This window comes from Dreissena polymorpha, chromosome 8 (genome assembly GCF_020536995.1).
Source record: "Dreissena polymorpha isolate Duluth1 chromosome 8, UMN_Dpol_1.0, whole genome shotgun sequence".
NCBI classification, from domain to species: Eukaryota; Metazoa; Mollusca; class Bivalvia; order Myida; family Dreissenidae; genus Dreissena; species Dreissena polymorpha.
The window spans coordinates 51273008-51291415 of NC_068362.1; the positions used below are offsets into that span (position 1 = coordinate 51273008).

The following is an 18408-nucleotide window of genomic DNA, read 5'->3' on the forward strand; positions in this document are numbered from 1 at the left end:
ATTATAGGTGTCTTGCACAGAAAGGCGGCGCAATTCGTTTAAAGTTTCACGTAGATTATATTAAAATATTTCATAAAGATTTATGTATTCGAAACCGTGTATAATTATGTTAAAAACCATAATTAAATAAATATGCATGGACCATACTTTCATTTTGTGGATATTTTATTCAATTAAAATGAAATTCGTAAAGACATTTCCAATGACCGCAATCATTACATTCATGATGTTAGTTACTCCTATACAAGTGACATATGCAATAAGTAGATCCAAATGTGAACTTAACGATGGCAAATGTTCTTATAATATTAATCTGGAAACCTCCGCCTCATGTGCACCGGAAAAAGAGTCCTACGTCTCATTCGGCCAAGGGTACGAAACTATCAATTACGCAGCAGATGAAAAAATGAATCAGATGCAGCAGGATTTCAATATTGTTAAAACGGAACACGAAAACAGAATTAAAGAGTTGGAACTGTCAATACAGAAAGTGTTACGTAATGCTATTTCAACTATCCCGGTCGAATACGGCCCGAAACATGCGGTTGCCTATGATACACTTCCGCTACATGGTCCAGAAAACCGAGCGGAGTTCTCGGAACGGTCTCGTGCGGAGCACGACGTTTCCGGAAACATGCTTCTCTTTCAACTGCAAAGCCAGTTCAACCGTATGCGCACTTCCCTCAGTGAACGCACTGCTGACTTGCTCGAAGTGAAAAACAAGCTGAACGAAACCAATGATTTATTGACAGCAGCACAGAAACAGGCTTGGGATTCGTCAAGCAAACTGGTCCACCTCGAAACCCATTCCTCTGTGTTGGAACGTGAGGCGAACATTCTTAGAAACAAACTTAAAGATAAAACGGAACGACTAGATTATGCGAACGAACGTCTCAATATATCCGAAACAAAGCTTGTCAAAGTTGAGAATCAACTATATGACGTTGTACGTTCCGAGGCAATAGCGAAGGAGGAACTAGAGACGTTGAAACGTGTGCTGAATAAAACGCAAACGGAGCTGGAGAAACTAAAAGTTCTACATGCGGATATAAGCAGAAAGTACCAGAAAACGAGAAACACTCTGGAACGACGAGAGACAGAACTAATGGAATGTTACTCAGGTATGTCTTTTAAGTCAAATATTATATTTGGGCCGTGATCTGTGAAAGAGGTTTAATGCATGTGTGTATAGTGTCGTCCCAGATTAGCCTGTGCAGTCCGCACATTCTAATCAGGGACGACAATCTCCGCCTAAACTGGATTTTTGCTAAGAATAGACTTTCTTGAAACGAAAAATATCATACAAGCGGAAAGTGTCGTCCCTGATTGGCATGTGCGGACTGCACAGGCTAATCTAGGACGACACTTTACGTACAAGCATCAAACCCCTGTTTCACAGAGCACGGCCCATTTGTATTTCAGTGTCGAATACAGCGAATATGTAGCGTCTCAATATTAATATGTGTCTTGTTTGTCATTACATTTTAAGAATGTTACCAAACCAACCTCATATTTTATATAGATGTCATTTGTGAGTTATGCATTATGTTATCGCACATGGGTAAACATTCGATATTTTACCGAAACAACATATGTTTATTTAATGCTATGCTTTCAAGCCGTGTGTTGACCCATAAAACGGGAATTCGGATTGCGATTGCGATTAGACAGTTTTATGTAGCAATTTTATTAAATATGTATATGCTTGATTTATATTATTTATTAGCAATTCGTCCTATTAAGTTTATTTCTTAATGTTTTGCAGTTACTTAAAAAATTAAGAGTCCTTATGTAGGTATGAAACAGTTCGCAATCAGAGCATATTTGTATGATATTTGTGAAGCTAAATAATGTTGACTTTTTATGGTTATAAGTTCGTTTTTTTCTAACCCGAGTTCTATGACTTTGTTTATTGAACGTGACAATAACCTTTAACAAATACTATCAGTTACATTAAACATATTTGCCAATGGATAATATAAATTTCATAAATGTGTGGTTTGATTCTAAACAATAATATATTCTGTTTGATAAAATCAACTACTGTAGCTATCGGTAAATATGTAATGTATCGTTTTATTATAAAGTGAAAGAAGAAACATAAAAAAAATATAAACAAGTGCTTACGTTGCTGCTAACGTAACGCTGCATGCGTATATATAATAAACGTATTGCAACAGGAATCTTAGAGAGACGGGTTGAGATACACATATTAAAAAAATTACTGTAACATATTAAAGACAGCATATTAATAGTTGCAGGGTTAGTTACTGACCCGATACGGGATATACGGTTCTGTGGAAAACCATATCGGGGCGAGACCGAAGGTCTCTTTGCGGAAAGTCCTTTTGTAGGTCACAGAGTACTAAACATATTTGAGCAGCCAGTTATTTTATACAGCCTCATATCGATAAGCAGTAGAAAATCCAAATGCGCTGTTGAATCGACGATTTCGGGCTGCCATTTTGAATGTTTCTACTGCCCCATATAGTCTACTGACACCATATAGAATATATGGGTTCAGCATGTGACGTCAAACAGCCAATGAGAGAAGAGTATTTTGTAGATGGCGTGATATACTTGTTTATGACTGCTTCTTTAATTATGTTTCATTACATTTTTTTGTGTTTGTTGTGTAGGTGTATGTATTGTCTAGTATATGTTTCTGTTACTCCCGTGTTTGGAATCATGGTCCTTTTTATAAATAAAGGCCATATTGTAAAATGTGTCTCTTTTTGCTCATGTAGTTGACGTTTCACTGTTGTATACTGTCTGTGTTAGGTATATCTAGTTATTCCGCCTAGACAAACACTTAGATACTTCTTATTTTATGGTGCATGGATATATTTATGCAATGCACGTGGAAGAACGAAGTAGTGTTTATACGTATAATTATATCAGAATTTTTGTTATAAAAAATTTGTTCAACGTTGAAACTAAACATTTATTAACAAACAAGTTTACTTTGATCATATTTTTCTTGCGTAAGGCAACGACGATATATGATAGCATAACGTGAAAGGATGGTTTGTAGTAACCAAACTACAAACGGTCTTCTAAGTGTGTTTTAAGGTTGGAGGCAATTCAACTAATAAATATTTAAAAAATGGAACAAACCCTTAGTATCCGCATCATATAATGGCATCAATGGCTATTAAATAATGACATTCATCAGGGAAATGTAGTATAGTGTGATCATTTGACATGTATTGTTTAATTAATATCACTTGTTTTGTTTCACTTAAGTCAGGCAATAGACGCCAAAGCACAGTTTCATACAACAGTGTTGGTCTGAACAAAACAAAAAAATGTTTACATAATCGATTGTAAGTCTCCTCCTGAATTCGGGGCTTTGTGTTGCAGAAAGATCACAGGCTGTGTTACCACATCATGGATCTGTTAATGTAACAAAATATATATTAAGCACGTACACAAAGCAGTATGATCATGCATAAGCCGTGGGTATTTAACTATAATTAGATCAGCCTCTTTTGAATACCGGTCATAGGCACCATAACAAAAACATTAATAAGATTGCTATGGTAATTTAAAAACATATTATTTACTAAATGAAGTCGTAACCGATGCTGTTGTTATTATACCATCGGTATCGTAAAAAATACATGTATAATTAAGATATCATATTGTTTACACATTTTTATTTCTTACTTGACCAGCAAATGTATTGTTTTCGGACGCTCACTACGACTTTTTCTTACAATAATAGCTATCAACGCATGCTTGTTAAAAACCTATAAAACGCATTTCTTATAACAACAGATAATATTCTAGGGAAAACACATCGAAAGGAAATATATAAAGATACTTATTTAAGGACTTAATCGACATTGCTATCTGTCACACGTTGAACATCGTTAATGTAATTGGCTAAGCTCTATGCAACTGACATCTATATAAATTACGTAATTTGTCGCTAAGGATGTGACTTCAAGGCACATTAAATAAAAGGCATTATTCCTGTATGCTGAATTTCGAAAAAATACCTTTTCAATCATGCCATTTTAGTAAAAAGCTGCGAGAGTTCAGTGTTAACGGTGAAGAGCAAAATGGTTTTCGGAAAAAGCGTAACACCATTGACTGTTTGTCTAGCTTGACACGTATTATTGATACTCGTAGAAAACATAAGTTGTCTACATTTTGCGCTTTTATAGATTGTTGTAAGGTGTTCAATTCAATTAATATAACTCTTCTTTGGAATAAATTAGCCAATGCTGGCATGTCTACCAAAATGCTCTCAGCAGTCAGGTCATTGTACCACAATGTTACATCTTATGTAAGAGTAAATGGTTATCTAACTTAACTGAGTGTTTCAAATCTAAATTCTGGTGAACGCCAGGGCTGTTCTTTGTCTACTATTTTATTTAATGTGTTTATGAATGACATGGCTGTAAGAGTAAAGAGCTTAAATAATGATATAACTATTGGTAATGAACAAGTATGGATCCTTCTCCATGCAGATGATACTGTGATTATTTCTGAAAATAAAAATGATTTGCTACTCATGTTAAATGAACTGTATAACTGGTGTAACGCCAATGATATTAGTGTTAATTCAGATAAAAGTAATGTTATACACTTTAGTCCTAAGAATATCTAACGATCAGAATTTGTATTTACTTGTGGTAGCTTAAATATTCCTCACGCAGACAAATATATTAACCTTGGTATTGTGTTTATAGAATACCTAGATTTTGATGTAACAGAAAAATACGTCTCGCAAAGTGCTGGTCGTGCCTTGAGACTTCTTATTGCAAAGTTAAAAAACAGTGGTGGTTTGCCTTATGATATCTATACTTAATTGTACTACTCCTGTGTTGTACCAATTATATCATATGGAGCCTCTATTTGGGGAACTAATGCAAGCCATAGCCGCGCAATTAGATTTTTCATCGGAACCGGCAAATATACGCCAAATGTAGCTGGTTAAAGTTATATGGGATGGAAACCTATTTACATTGAACAATGGAAAAGTATATGTAATCACTGGTCTCGTTGTTTAACATATAGCAATAGTAGAACAAATAAGAAGATTTTTGACTGGGCTCTTGATACCGATTGTTTATGATATATATCTTATGGATTAAAATACAAAAACAAGCATTGACTTGGTCAAATTAAAAAATTATAACAAATAAGTAATTATTCAGCATGCAGTTTCACTTTATGCGATATGTGATGATGCCTTAGGAGTAAATAGGTTGTATATGCTACGTTTGTATTGCTTACTTTCAATTTTTAATAACATTGGCTCCAAGCATGTTAAAACTCGAACATACTTAAGAGCATATCATAGTTTGGTTGTGGATTTTTTCCTTTATTTTCCTGTCTTTTTTCCTTTCATTCCAACTTATTATATCAATTGAATTATTTGAGGTGGTCTGCGTGTTTACTATATCAATACTTTTCGTTATGATTTGGTTGTATTAATCCTGTTCTGATTGAACCAACGGCTTATCATCTTTATAACCGGAAGCAATTATCTAAAATAGTTGTATAACTTTTCTGTGTTTACATGAAATTATTATTTCTTATAACGTGTCTATTACCTATAATATTAAGAGTACACTCTGCACTTTAAATGACGTGAATGCCTGGGGTCCAGTGTTTAACTATGGGACAAAGAAAGGCTGGTCTACAGAATGACTTTTAAAAGATGCACAGGCCAATACATAGTTTAGATAATTATTCATTATAATTTGTATTGTATTCGTATCTTCTGCTTAAATTATCTGCAGAATAACAGATAATGTTAATGTTACAATCGTTATGTTCGATCAATGTATAGTAAGAATGTTTCTTCAGCAAAGAGCCATGTACTGTCAGTAGATAATTGTATAAGGCTGTTCTACGTATCAATTGAACACAAGCACCATTTAATGAAAACTGGTGGTAAATGAGTTCTTAGATTTCATATTGACGTAAACGCACATAAGTTTGAATTTTTATCTTCTTTTGAATAATGCTAAAGGGTGATATCACTTTCGAAAGTAGCATGAACTGGAATGTTAGACCATGCAGGAATTAACAAATAATAAACGCCTAGTATAATAATGTTTATTATCTGTCTTCTACACGTAGTGGATATTGAGCTCATGCGTATTGACACATAGCTGTGATATTTTTACGGCATTGCAGTTTCTTTTAAAGTTCAAATAACCATTTCTATGATATGGCAGACGATGTGTCGTGTTTGAAATTTGATCGTGATTAATTAATTTTAGTGACCATTAATTATATTTTTCGGCGTCAAATGATTTAACCGGTAGGGGATCGTATTTTATATGATAGGTTATATCTTTGTAATTTAACCGTGATATTAAAAAGTTACTATTTATACTAAAGTTACATTTACTTGTGTAATACACGAATTGCGTTAATTACCTTAACTTTCATCAGGTATCGGTTTTAGAAAATGTAACTGTAACACACATACGTTTAGCGTTTGAAGTTTCATTTACCTAGTCTTATTATGTCACAAGCTTAAATTATTTTAGTCATACTGCATGCACGGTTTTGTAATAAAATATTATCTCAGATATTATTCATTAAATATTCTTTCGGAGCGACTCGTACAAAGCAAACTGCATATCAAGGTATCCTAGATTATTTTTATATTTAAACTTTACTCGTGAAGATACAATGATTAGAAAACTACCAATGATGATCTTTTATGAAATTACCGTATACCAGCTGCGCAAGAGTATATACGAAATTCTATAGTGTTTAGTTGATTACATTAGTATGGAAAGATGCATGTATAACTCATAAAAACTGAGCTAACACATCAATCTTAAAATTCTTGCATATAAAGACAATTCATCATTGTTCTTTTGGTGAGTTATACATTTCGTCGGGTGCATATTTGCATACCAGAAAAAATTCGCTTGAGTTTTTATATTCTGCATCAAAGGCGAAGGCAGTGTTTTGCTCATCGTCCGAGCATCTCCCAAATTGCATTAAGTATGTTTATAGGTTTACCGGGTAGTTATATGCTAACCAGGGCAAATATGCATAGCTCATATTGTTTTATGTTTTGTTATTAGCATTTATTAACATCATGACATATTTCGACACGGTGGAGAACAGGAGTTTTCAGTTGAGTCATGGTCCCTTGATTATGTAGTTTATAATTGTTATATGATGTTATCATTTCCAGTTAATTAGAAACTGTTATGCAAATATATTTTATATGTTCTTGTAACTTAATTTTGTATTGTTCAAGATATTGCCTTCGTTTATATTTGGATTGAAATATCTTAAACTAATCAAACCGATACATATTTTCTATTACGTATGTAAGAAACGTTTATTTTAAGTTATTCTATAATCTGTACATCATGCTTAATTTGCTATTATGTTGTACTGGGAATGATTATCTTCTTAATTCTTTATGTTGCATATGAATATTTGTAAAACACATACGCACATAAATCTTTCATTTTAATGCTTTTGATCTAGCCACGGAACAACCTTGTTATTCATTACATTCATCGATCACTTCCGAAGCGTTGCAATATATTAAGACGGCTATAGGATAATAACTATTTAATTGGTTCCCACACATCTTTCAAAGAATTGCTGTTAACAAAAGTTAGACACAAATGTTATTCTAAAGCAAGAAGAAATGCTTTGACTTACGTGTACAAATCGTCAATCACAACCCCGAAATTGTTCAGGCAAAACTAGACGCGGTTGATTGTAATGAAGTGTAGCTTAAAGGTGAATGTTTTGCAATGTCCAACATCTTAAATACGCATACGACCATCTTTACATAATTTAAAGTTATGTTATGGGCATTTTTCACTGTTGAATTGAGCTAAAAAGAATTAACTGGTCAAAAGAGTTAGTTCAGATGTGGTAACTTACCAATTATCTGCAGCTCATCTTGCTACCAGTTGTTTATTAAAAATATATTTTACATTCGATATTTTACGTGACTCACCTAGACCTCTAATCCGAAATGATCCGTTAAACAATTTAAATTGTGTCTTTGTGTCGTAGGAACGAAAATGCACTAATACTAAATTTAGTTTCACATCGTACATGCATGATCAGATGTCAAACGAAAGTACGGTTGTATTCAAATGCATTATTTTTCTCTTTCCGGGATATTGTTTTAGTATGTTGATGCTGCATTAACAAATGTAAGTGTATATGAAGTGAAAACACAAAAAATAAACAACAGTTGCGATAGACACCTATAAACTGTTAGATGCCCATAATATCAATTTAATTCAGATAATTAGAGCTACATATTTGAGACGGGCATGAATATATAAATAGGTATTTTTTATTTAATGTATTGTTGTGTTGTTGACTTGATACATATTACTCAACTCATGAATGCTTATTCCAGTTAGTATTGCAGTGAAATTAGAAAAATAGGCGCCTATGGACCAGAGTACTGGTTTTGAATCAACGAATCAACATAGTCATCTGTTTTTTTTCGGTCACATTAAAAACTATGAGGATATTGAGTATAAAAATGAAGTACTGTATATATCTATAACTTGAAACGCGATCTCTAACTTTCGGCTTTTGGGGCAGTCTTATTCACGCTTAGGCCAAACAAAAGGTCCGTTTGGGGTCTCCTTGGAAAAAAACAGGGTCGGTAGGTAGGAATTTTTTTTGTCTTTCGGGTACTAGAATGAAAGGCTACTAAAGCTTATTATAAGAAATACATGTATATATATGCTTTGTTTGCTTGATATTACATCTTATATGAACGAAAATGAACGGTTTTTTTTGGCGACCCCAATAAAAAGTTGAGGGTCGGCGCCAATTCGGGAGATACGGTTGGGAGACCCGAAACTGACCTTTTTTTGGCCTTAGTTGAAAGCTATAGTAAGTTCATGTAATCGTCATTTATTTTATTGTAATACGTATAAACTAGTGGTACACCAGTTGTATTTCTATTAACAATAACTGTTCATTCCTCGAAGCAGGTACATTTTCTATATAAACGGCCTGATTATCACTGAATACATGAGGAGTTGTGGAAGTGTCAACATATTTTTGTGTGGATGTAACGCTTTTAATAAATGTGCACATGTTAAATGCGATTGATGTACACGATTTCATGCATCTTACACTGAGTACCACTGGTAGAAACAGATTGTGGAGTAATTGTGTATATGTTCGCTGGTTACTTGTGGTTATTTTATTTTGATTACGAGTAAGGCGGATGTTATATGCTAAATGACCGTATGCATATTAAGTTATTTGAATATTTACCGATTTCAAATCAGTTTGAGTTTTTAAGTCTTAACTATGATTACATGAAATGTAAATACACAATAATTATGGTATTGTAAATGTGTATACATCGCATATAGGCTTATGTTTAACTATGGCAGATTTTTTTTAAAAAGATGTCAATATTGTGTCTGTTTAAATACCTTTGAATATTTATGCGAGATTTACATGAACAAAATACTAGGGCTTCCTTTTCATAGAGCTTGCAAACAAAAATTAAATCCAGTGTTCACGTTAAATGGACAAATATCAAAATATTGTATACGATGTTAAATGGAAAACGGCGTCCCAACACTCACTTATATAGATAGGATGACATTATAGAATTACGCGCGTTTAAAATGCATTATGTGTAACATCAACGGATCAACGAAGCAGCACGACCTATGAATTATTTAACATATTAAACTGACACCTTTGATAAACCTCTCGATACCCTTTGACATTCCTAGTTTACTTCATCCTACCGTGCTTGGCGTAACAGATTTATGGAAGATGATTTTAAGCACATCTGAACACATCAACCAAATGGTTCAATTGAAATTTAATGATATGCATGATATTTAAATTAAATAATATATAAAGTCATTAGCTATTTGATTATAATTATGATGTTAAATTGTGTAAATTTTTGGGATATTTATTTAGACAGATTGGATTAAGTTCGCCATAGCGTAAGCGTCAGTGACTTTTGAGCAATTAAACATTTGTGCATATAAGCCGCGTCATGCGAAATGGATCTTATAGCATATGGGGGGGGGGGAGCATTCGCGCAGTCGCGAGAAATCTTGCGTGCTTTTATAGCGCACATATTAGCTTCTGTCCAGAATGCGCAATGCGAATGGCATAAGAGCCATTGTTGTATGGCGCGGCTCATGTTGTATATGTTGATGCATATGCTTGTGATATAATAATATTAATATAAGTTAACGCAACGTTAATTATGCGAAAGATATGTTATTTCTACCAACCGATCCCCAACACCAGTTTAAAACGTTATAATTAAAAACATGAAAACCATTGCTGCATGTAACCAAATTCTACAATAATATGATAGTTTTGGGATATAACCATTTAAAATAAATAAACAAAAATCGTGAAGTGAAAGTCAGCGATCAAATCAAACCGGAAAGTGCTGTTTAAATGTTTTATGTAGGATGAAGATGTGTTACCCATATTGTCAACTAAAATCATTTTATTATGAATTTTGGTTGGGAATTTCGTTGTCAAATTTACACGTAAATCGCACGGTCCAGACAACCGGGCGAAGTCCTGGGAACGATCTCGAACTGAGTTGCTAACTTGCTAGAAGTAAAAAACAGGCTGAAAGAAATCGTTAATTTTCTGACAGCACCACAAAAACAAGCTAGAGAAGGAACCTTTAACTTGTTTAATGATAATAACATGACATAACATAACATAACATATGGTTTATTGTAATGCAAGGCCTCCGGCCCAAAATACAATTGTTCAATAATCATCCAATGGTGGCGACAGAGATATGTTAATTAATAATTATATTATACACGAGCAGAACATGTTACACAAAGACATAAGCATGCCATATATAAAACATATATATCATATATTTGACAAGTACGTAATTCAAGTTATATGTTTCATAATAAAAGTAATTATCACGTCCAGAAACGCTTTTATATTCAATTAAGTATCAAGGAAAAAACGTCTTCCGAGTAGTAAACGCATCGTGCATATATTTTGCCATAGCAATTACACTCTTTCTGTTATATTCCGACATCATTGTATAAAATAGATTTAAAGTTATATACTGGTTTCCAATAATGGCCATTATATTTATGCCTTAACTCATCATATAATGGGCACACTAAAACGAAATGGAATTCGTCTTCGATTATATAAACATTGCGTTTTAAACAAAAGTAACAATATCTTTATTCTCTATCTATATTCATATGTCGGCCCTTTTCGATTTGTGGTTCGTGGCTTGAACAACGAACGTTTGATAACGTCCTTTTTAAAATATAAGGTCAATCCATGTTTAGGTATCTCTCTGTATTCAGGAGAGTTTTGAAGTATTTATAATGTATTGCTTTTGAAGAGGTATTAATAAAATACCGTGTGGTCGTCTTCTTGTTAATAACTTTTTTTTAGCAAGCTAAATGTAGTGGTTTATATTCACAAGGACAGTATAAATTATTTTACATATATTATCTAAAGTCGTGTATGTTTTAACTACTTACAACCATGTTTTTACCCTTTCCCTCATAAGAGGCAAAGTTAAAATGGCTTTTGCAACCAGCATAAAACCAGATCAGTCTGCAAGTATCCCGCAGTCTGTTCAGGTTATATGATGTTTGCTGCTCACCAGTATCTAAGGGTTGATATTGAAGCTTTTGGAGCTTGAAATAAGTAAGAAAGGTATTTAATTAATTAACTTTCTAAGGGGCTACACATGCGTCAAAATACGTATATTAGTGGTAGAGGATGCTTCCTTGCAGAGAAATGTGACTGGTTAAAGACAATTAAAACATTGTTTAGTTTATATGTATATCATGCAAATCTTAACGTTTAGTGATTGCGATGATTAAACCATTTGCATCCATTATTATTTTACATCACTGATTCCACCTCTTGACACGATGCATGAATTGAATGGTTTGTGCTGTACTGCATCTCTAACAAAGAAGATTTGTTCCTTGTGTAAGACAGTAAAATAATTACTAGCTTTCATCTTTTAACACTCTGTTTGCTTCAAGAAATAGTCGATCGTTTAATTGATACCACCATAATATCAAATGATGCAATGGTATTACCTCAGAACTATATACACAAACTATTACGGAAAATCTTAATTCGGAATGTCAGAACTTATTATTAGTACTTGGGATTCACTCGTTATCAATCTTTGGTACCAGTCTTGGAAACAAACAACTTCGCGTTTCGATAATCATGTAAACTGTTTAATAACCGTTGTAAAACCAGGCTTCCATTTAAAGACAGCAACTAATAAATTAAAATGTAGGTAAACGTCATTCGGATTACTTGCCACGAATCTCAATATGTGACTCTAGTTTTCATCTTATTCTAATTAAACGATAATCAAAAGAAATGTTCATCTACTGAAAAGCTAATAGCAACGACACATTCGAAACGTGCACTAACCTGCACAGGTAATGAAATATCATGCAACAATAGGCACATAATAAAAACCGAGTGAAATCCTTCTTCAATTATGTTTTGTTGTGTTTGTTAATTTGTACTTATTTTCTTCTATTGTATCGGTAAAGGGTCACTTGCCATGATCAAGCACTCATAAAAGTGGGGAAACCTGTTTTGAAATGATCTTGTTGTTTTCAGTATTTTGTATGCAGTCATTTTTTTTTAATTTATATTTTTTTAATTCATGACAACATTTTTCATGACCTAACCAACATGTATACAATGTGCATGCTCTTTAAGCCGGTGGTTGTATCTTCTAAGTTAAAACTAGAATTAAAATACTCGATTAATGTAAAACATGAACTGCCAAAGTATTTGGACAATATTTTTTTAACGCGAATGCACGCGATATTAGTACACAATACACATTGATAGCAATCGGCAAATTCTATCAAATACTAGAATACAAAAAAAAACTGCAAGCGAATCTTAATTAAAACGTGTTCGGTAAATAAACAATATCAGGTGCATTTCATTTTCTTTGTAATACGTTTTTATTGACTTAATGTACCCAGTTGTATTTCTGATATCAACTTCTTCGGAAATTCTTCGTTTTTTATTATTATCTCCGAAAAAAAAACCAACGATATTTGGATATTTCTACAAGTGCATCGCTTCCTTGACTGTGGCCCCATTAGTTTCTTCTATCGACAGGTAAGATGGGTGTTTTGTGTTTCAAAGATTAAATACCTCTTCAGACTTAAACGATGTTTCAAAGCTCTAAAACAGCTTGTTTAACTTCATGTGTTGTAATTAAATTTTGTTGTTTGAAAATAGGGTTGTTTGCTGAGTCGCAGCATTTTTATTGTCTGGCCGTTCTGATAATTAGTATTTGAATTTGAATTAAATTTGTTTAAAACCTACCAAATTCAGCAAGTACACAAACAACACGAATGTTAAATAATAATTAGAGATGCTGAATATGTACAATACGAAATACGAGCGCACTGGCTTTATAATTAAAATACCTCATCTCTAACACCAGTAAAATATGTTATTAACTAAAAAGAAATCGTTTGTGAAAGAGTTTTTACCTTTAATAACAAACAGTATGTTTAAAAAAAAAACGCATGGTTTACAAAAAATACACTGAACCTCTATCGCCCAACGGCGTGATTGCCATTTTTACCTAGACGACGTCGACATAACTGATATGCAACAGACCGGAAATTAAACTGTTAACACTTATTTATAGCTCAGCACATTGATATATATTTTTAGTCGCCATACATGTGTTCTGAAGGACCATAGCTTTCGCACCGGGCTGATTTCATTAGTTAAACATGGTTAAACATAAACATATGTTTGTGTATATATACGTTACCTTTATGACGCGTTTTTAAAGACAAATTCAGCTAGACATACTGGATGTACCGGTATTTGTAATTGAATATTAAATGGAGACATTAAGAACCTACCTGTCTCTCGTCGGATGTCTTCAGCTTATGTAATGAACGCACTTCGCTATTACCAAAATTAATATATTGGACATATTGGATGTAACGACTTTTGGCATCAAATACTTTGAAAATAGATGGTTATGCAACATTTCGAAGATGTTAATATTAAAACATTTATAAGACTGTTATTAATATGTACCTTATATCCGCACTATTTGACTGACATCTATAATGTTTGCGATGTTTCGTCATGTGTCAGTCTTCGTATCACTTTTCATAAATCACTTTGTCCATATAGTGTTTTCGTTCTATTGAATCAAATATAAAGCTGATTTTGTGTCCGCGTTAAAAGTATATTATTAATTCTTTACATTATTAATTTTTATTGTCAAGTTTACGCTTGATGATAAGTTCAAACACATGTACTTGTATCGTGTGACTGTCATTTTGGACTTTATATTTTATAAACGTGTGCTAGTTCTAAGGTTGGTTTTCACATATAGAAGGTCACAAATGCTGCAAGTTTATTCATATGGGCCGTTGTCTGTGTAACAAGGGGTTTAATGCATGCCCGTAAAGCTTCGTACCAAATTAGCCTATGCAGCCCGTTCACGCTATTCACGGAATACACATTCCGTCTTAACTTGTGTTTTTGCTAAGAAGAGAAAAAACTGAAAGTGTCGTCGCTGATTAGCCTTATCGACTGCACAGGCTTATCTGTGACGACACTTTACGCATCTGCATTAAACCCCCTTTCCACAGAGCACGGCTCATGGTAATTTGAACGCTTAACACTTGTAAAGCACATGTTCGCTATATCGCAAAATGCATATTTAATGGTGCGTAAATTATCTGTTGTGATTGTATTATAACCTCTGCAGCAACATAAACCAAGGAGAAACTTTATTTTAAAGAACCTCGCTCCGAAGAGAATAACCCTTACTGCATTATAATATCCCAAAGGGCTAAACAATTTAACATCATAACAACGATCACAAAGTTTATTACTTAATATCTTATTCCCATTTAACTTAACCGTCTGCATTCAGATTTCCTCTGATATGCATGTATCTCTTATGTATGGTTTGTTAACCAGGTATGTCAAAGTGTACGATGTGGTTGGTTCTTTTTTATTCGACATATCATCACGTTGTTTCTTTAATATCTTCAGTAGTTCGTAAGCCGTGACCGTTTCACTGATCGTTGATATTGCAAATAATTACATTTAAATGCGCATAACTCTATGGTGTAATCTAACCGTTATGAAGGAGAGTGAATAACGGCTTTAGAGCGTCGTTTTTCCTGAACCTCGTATACACTTTCACATATTTGACTACACATTGTATCATATTAATTAATTCCATTGTTCAGCTGAGGCTTAATTTTAATTTGCAATGTGTTTTACAATTTCATACCAATATCCCAAGCTTTGTGTATCTTATACATCAAAATATGGATGCTCATGTGAATGCATATTTGTGAGTATTACATGCCTATACATCCTTAAAGATACTATATCTGTATCTTGTCATTATCACGAGACAATATGTGTCTCTATATCATTCGAAAGTGGACCGCTTATGTATATTAACTGCTTTGTCGCTTCATTACGTAGATTAGTTAAATGTTTCTAATACATTTCAACAATTATTTCCATTGCAATTTACGATAAATAGTACTTTAAATATTAGCATTATATCAATACAATCGTTTTTTTTGGGCTGGGGCGTACCCCCAAGGCCATAGTAAAGATATCAATTTCTGAGCCTATCCGAATTGGCTTGCTGCCAAAAACCAAATTCCCAAAAGTCCGATTTACCACTTAATTCATACGCAATAAAAGAAGTACTTCGCATATCTCAATAACCCGCCTTGTAAATACAGAACTTCACTATATAACATGACAGTGTCATTAAAAGTGTAACAACATATAATTGAAGCAAAATTGCTAAGCATTGGCTACGACATAGTTTTTATTGTTTACATATTCATGCGAGAAGAAGTTCCTTGCTTGATGATCTAGGCCGAAAAGATACGAGTGTTTACGGAGACAGTAAGAAGAATTTTTTTCTGAGACAGTTTTTGAAGACATTATTTTTGGTACTTATAAACATATTATAAAATATTGTTATTTAAGTTTGCGTTAACAAGACAAAAAAAAGACAATGAAAAAACAACAATATTCACGATCTCATTCTCGGAAATAGACGTAGTAGCCGGATATGGAATTTCACTTCGCAGATCGAGCGCGCAAATCGAGCGTGAAAAGTTCTGCGTGAGACAAAGTACACAATCTGTACACCGTTCTTTATCAGGGTAGGTGGTTTTTCTTTTGTATACACATAACAAAAGAAGTATGAGTGATTTCCTGATCTGTTATTTTTAGCCCAAGTCTCACTATTGCCGGTAGAGCCCCAGTCCATCCCGGTTTGCTAACGCCAGTCGACCGGCGAGAGCCGTGATGATTCGTAGATTTTTTTTAACGCGGTCACACTATTTCCCGGTGCCGCCCCGGTTTAAGCCGGTCAACATCCTGGCCGAGTCCCGGTCAACCCCGGACTAGCTACGGTTTATCGCGGTGAAGCCCCGGCAGAGCCCCGGTTGTCGCCGGTAATGCCCAGGTGGAGCCCCGGTGAAAGACGGCAGAGCCTTGGTATAGCGTAACTCCACCGGCACTCACCGGGGCTATACCGGCATCAGACCCCGGCAGAGCTACGACAACGCCCCGGTGTAACCCCGGTCGTCGCCGGTAATACCAAGGCGGAGCCACGGTGAATGCGGGTGGCGTCCCGGCAGAGCGCCGGTTTACCGATGTACCGTAGCTATACCGGGACTCTGCCGGCATTCACCGGGGCTCTACCAGAGCAACACCGGCGACAAGGGGCGTTGCCGTAGCTCTTACGGGGTCTATATTGGCCCCGGTGGAGCTACGGTGCCGTCCCGGTTGTTCCCGGTGCCGTCCCAGTTGATTCCGGTGCCGTGCCGGTCGTGGTCGGTCCTTTCCGGTGACTCCCGGTTCATCCCGGAGGTATTAAACATTTTAATACTTACCCGGTGGAGCCCTGGTTGTTACCGCTCGTCCTCGTTTCATCCCGTTCGAGCCCCGGTTCATCCCGGTTGATCACGCACCGGGGCTCCTTCGGCATCATAGTGAGACTGGGCCTTATGTAATAGAAAGCTATTGTAGGCTATGAAATTGATTTATTTGACGCCAACAATAACATTTTTTTGCGGCCATGTTGTTGTTGTATATCTTCAACGCCTATGTAGACGAACCTTTACCAGATCTGTAGAGTTGAACAAAAGGTTATCATTCCCACTTCCAGTATCGTGTAGTCCTCCACCGTCTATGTACACTGTAGTATATACACACATAATGTATTTTCTTACAGTCTCTGAGCTTCTTCACTCAACCGCTAGGTTCAATCCGTATACATTCGGAGCAAGGGAGAAATTCGGACAATACATCTTAAATGCATTTTACGTCACACTTAATCTAGCCCCAGTCCTTCAGTGCTTGCAGCGCTTTGATTTATCTATGAGACAAGTATTATTCAGTGGAAAATATTGATTCTAGTATCAAATGTCGCAAACGACAGGATGATAGATGACACAAAGTTGGGTCTAGTATCCAATATCAGAGTAGCACCAAACTGCCTTCTATTATAATGTTAAGCTAATAGCATAATATTATTCATTTTAACGTACAACGGCTTTTTAAAAATACGATCCTATATCAGTTGCGTACTTGATTCACTTAGTCACTAAATCATCAACATGTATACTACCACTCACCTATTTATTTTGGTTTGAACATTTAATACTAAAAGCATTTATGATAAAACACACAATGGCATTGAATTTAACTTACCTGTAATTGTATAACCGTCTTACAATTTGCATTTAAATTAAGTCTATTTCATTTCACAAAATGCTATATACTCTGTGTTGTTTGAGATGTGTTGATGTGGTTCAATTATCATGGTTTGAGTGGTATTATATATAAATAAACCAACTATGTACCATAATTAATCATTAGAATTCACACGATATCCTTATCGGCATAGCATCCTCCGATTATTGAACATTTGAAGTAACTGTATTGGGGTCTAAACAGCTTCGTGTATATTCATGACAAGATTACGGTAGGGAAAAAATAGCTTCAGATTACAGTATGTTAGTGTGACTGTCGAATGTTATTGCAAAATGGCATTCTAATGTTAAAGAAAGAATATCAGTTTTCGGTATGTAAACGTGCTGGGTTTTAAATTTTGAAATAAATAGCAGCTTAAATGCACTCAAAGCTATTATTCTTGTTTTCAGTGTCACGTACCACACGTGTACCTGAGGATTAATGGTTATAAAAAGCATAACCCAGTAATGTCAAATAAACGAAAGTGAAAATATGTTTATTTTCATAAGTCGTAAAAGGAATACAGTGTTCCCGTCTCATAACCTCGTTTGTCCTTGATTTTTTTATGTAACTTAAATCGACATTACATCTATCAGTAAAAAGCTACTAAACATTTCG

General features: G+C 34.5%; 1 protein-coding gene across 1 annotated transcript in view; it reads left to right on the plus strand.

Moving 5' to 3' along the window:
* The first annotated feature begins 406 nt into the window (after positions 1-406).
* Positions 407-18408, plus strand: part of LOC127840525 (MAM and LDL-receptor class A domain-containing protein 1-like) — a 40254-nt gene continuing 22252 nt past the window's right edge. The window contains exon 1 of the mRNA XM_052368940.1: positions 407-1121. Within this exon, the coding sequence (XP_052224900.1) occupies positions 407-1121 (715 nt within the window). The remainder of the gene's footprint in view (positions 1122-18408) is intronic.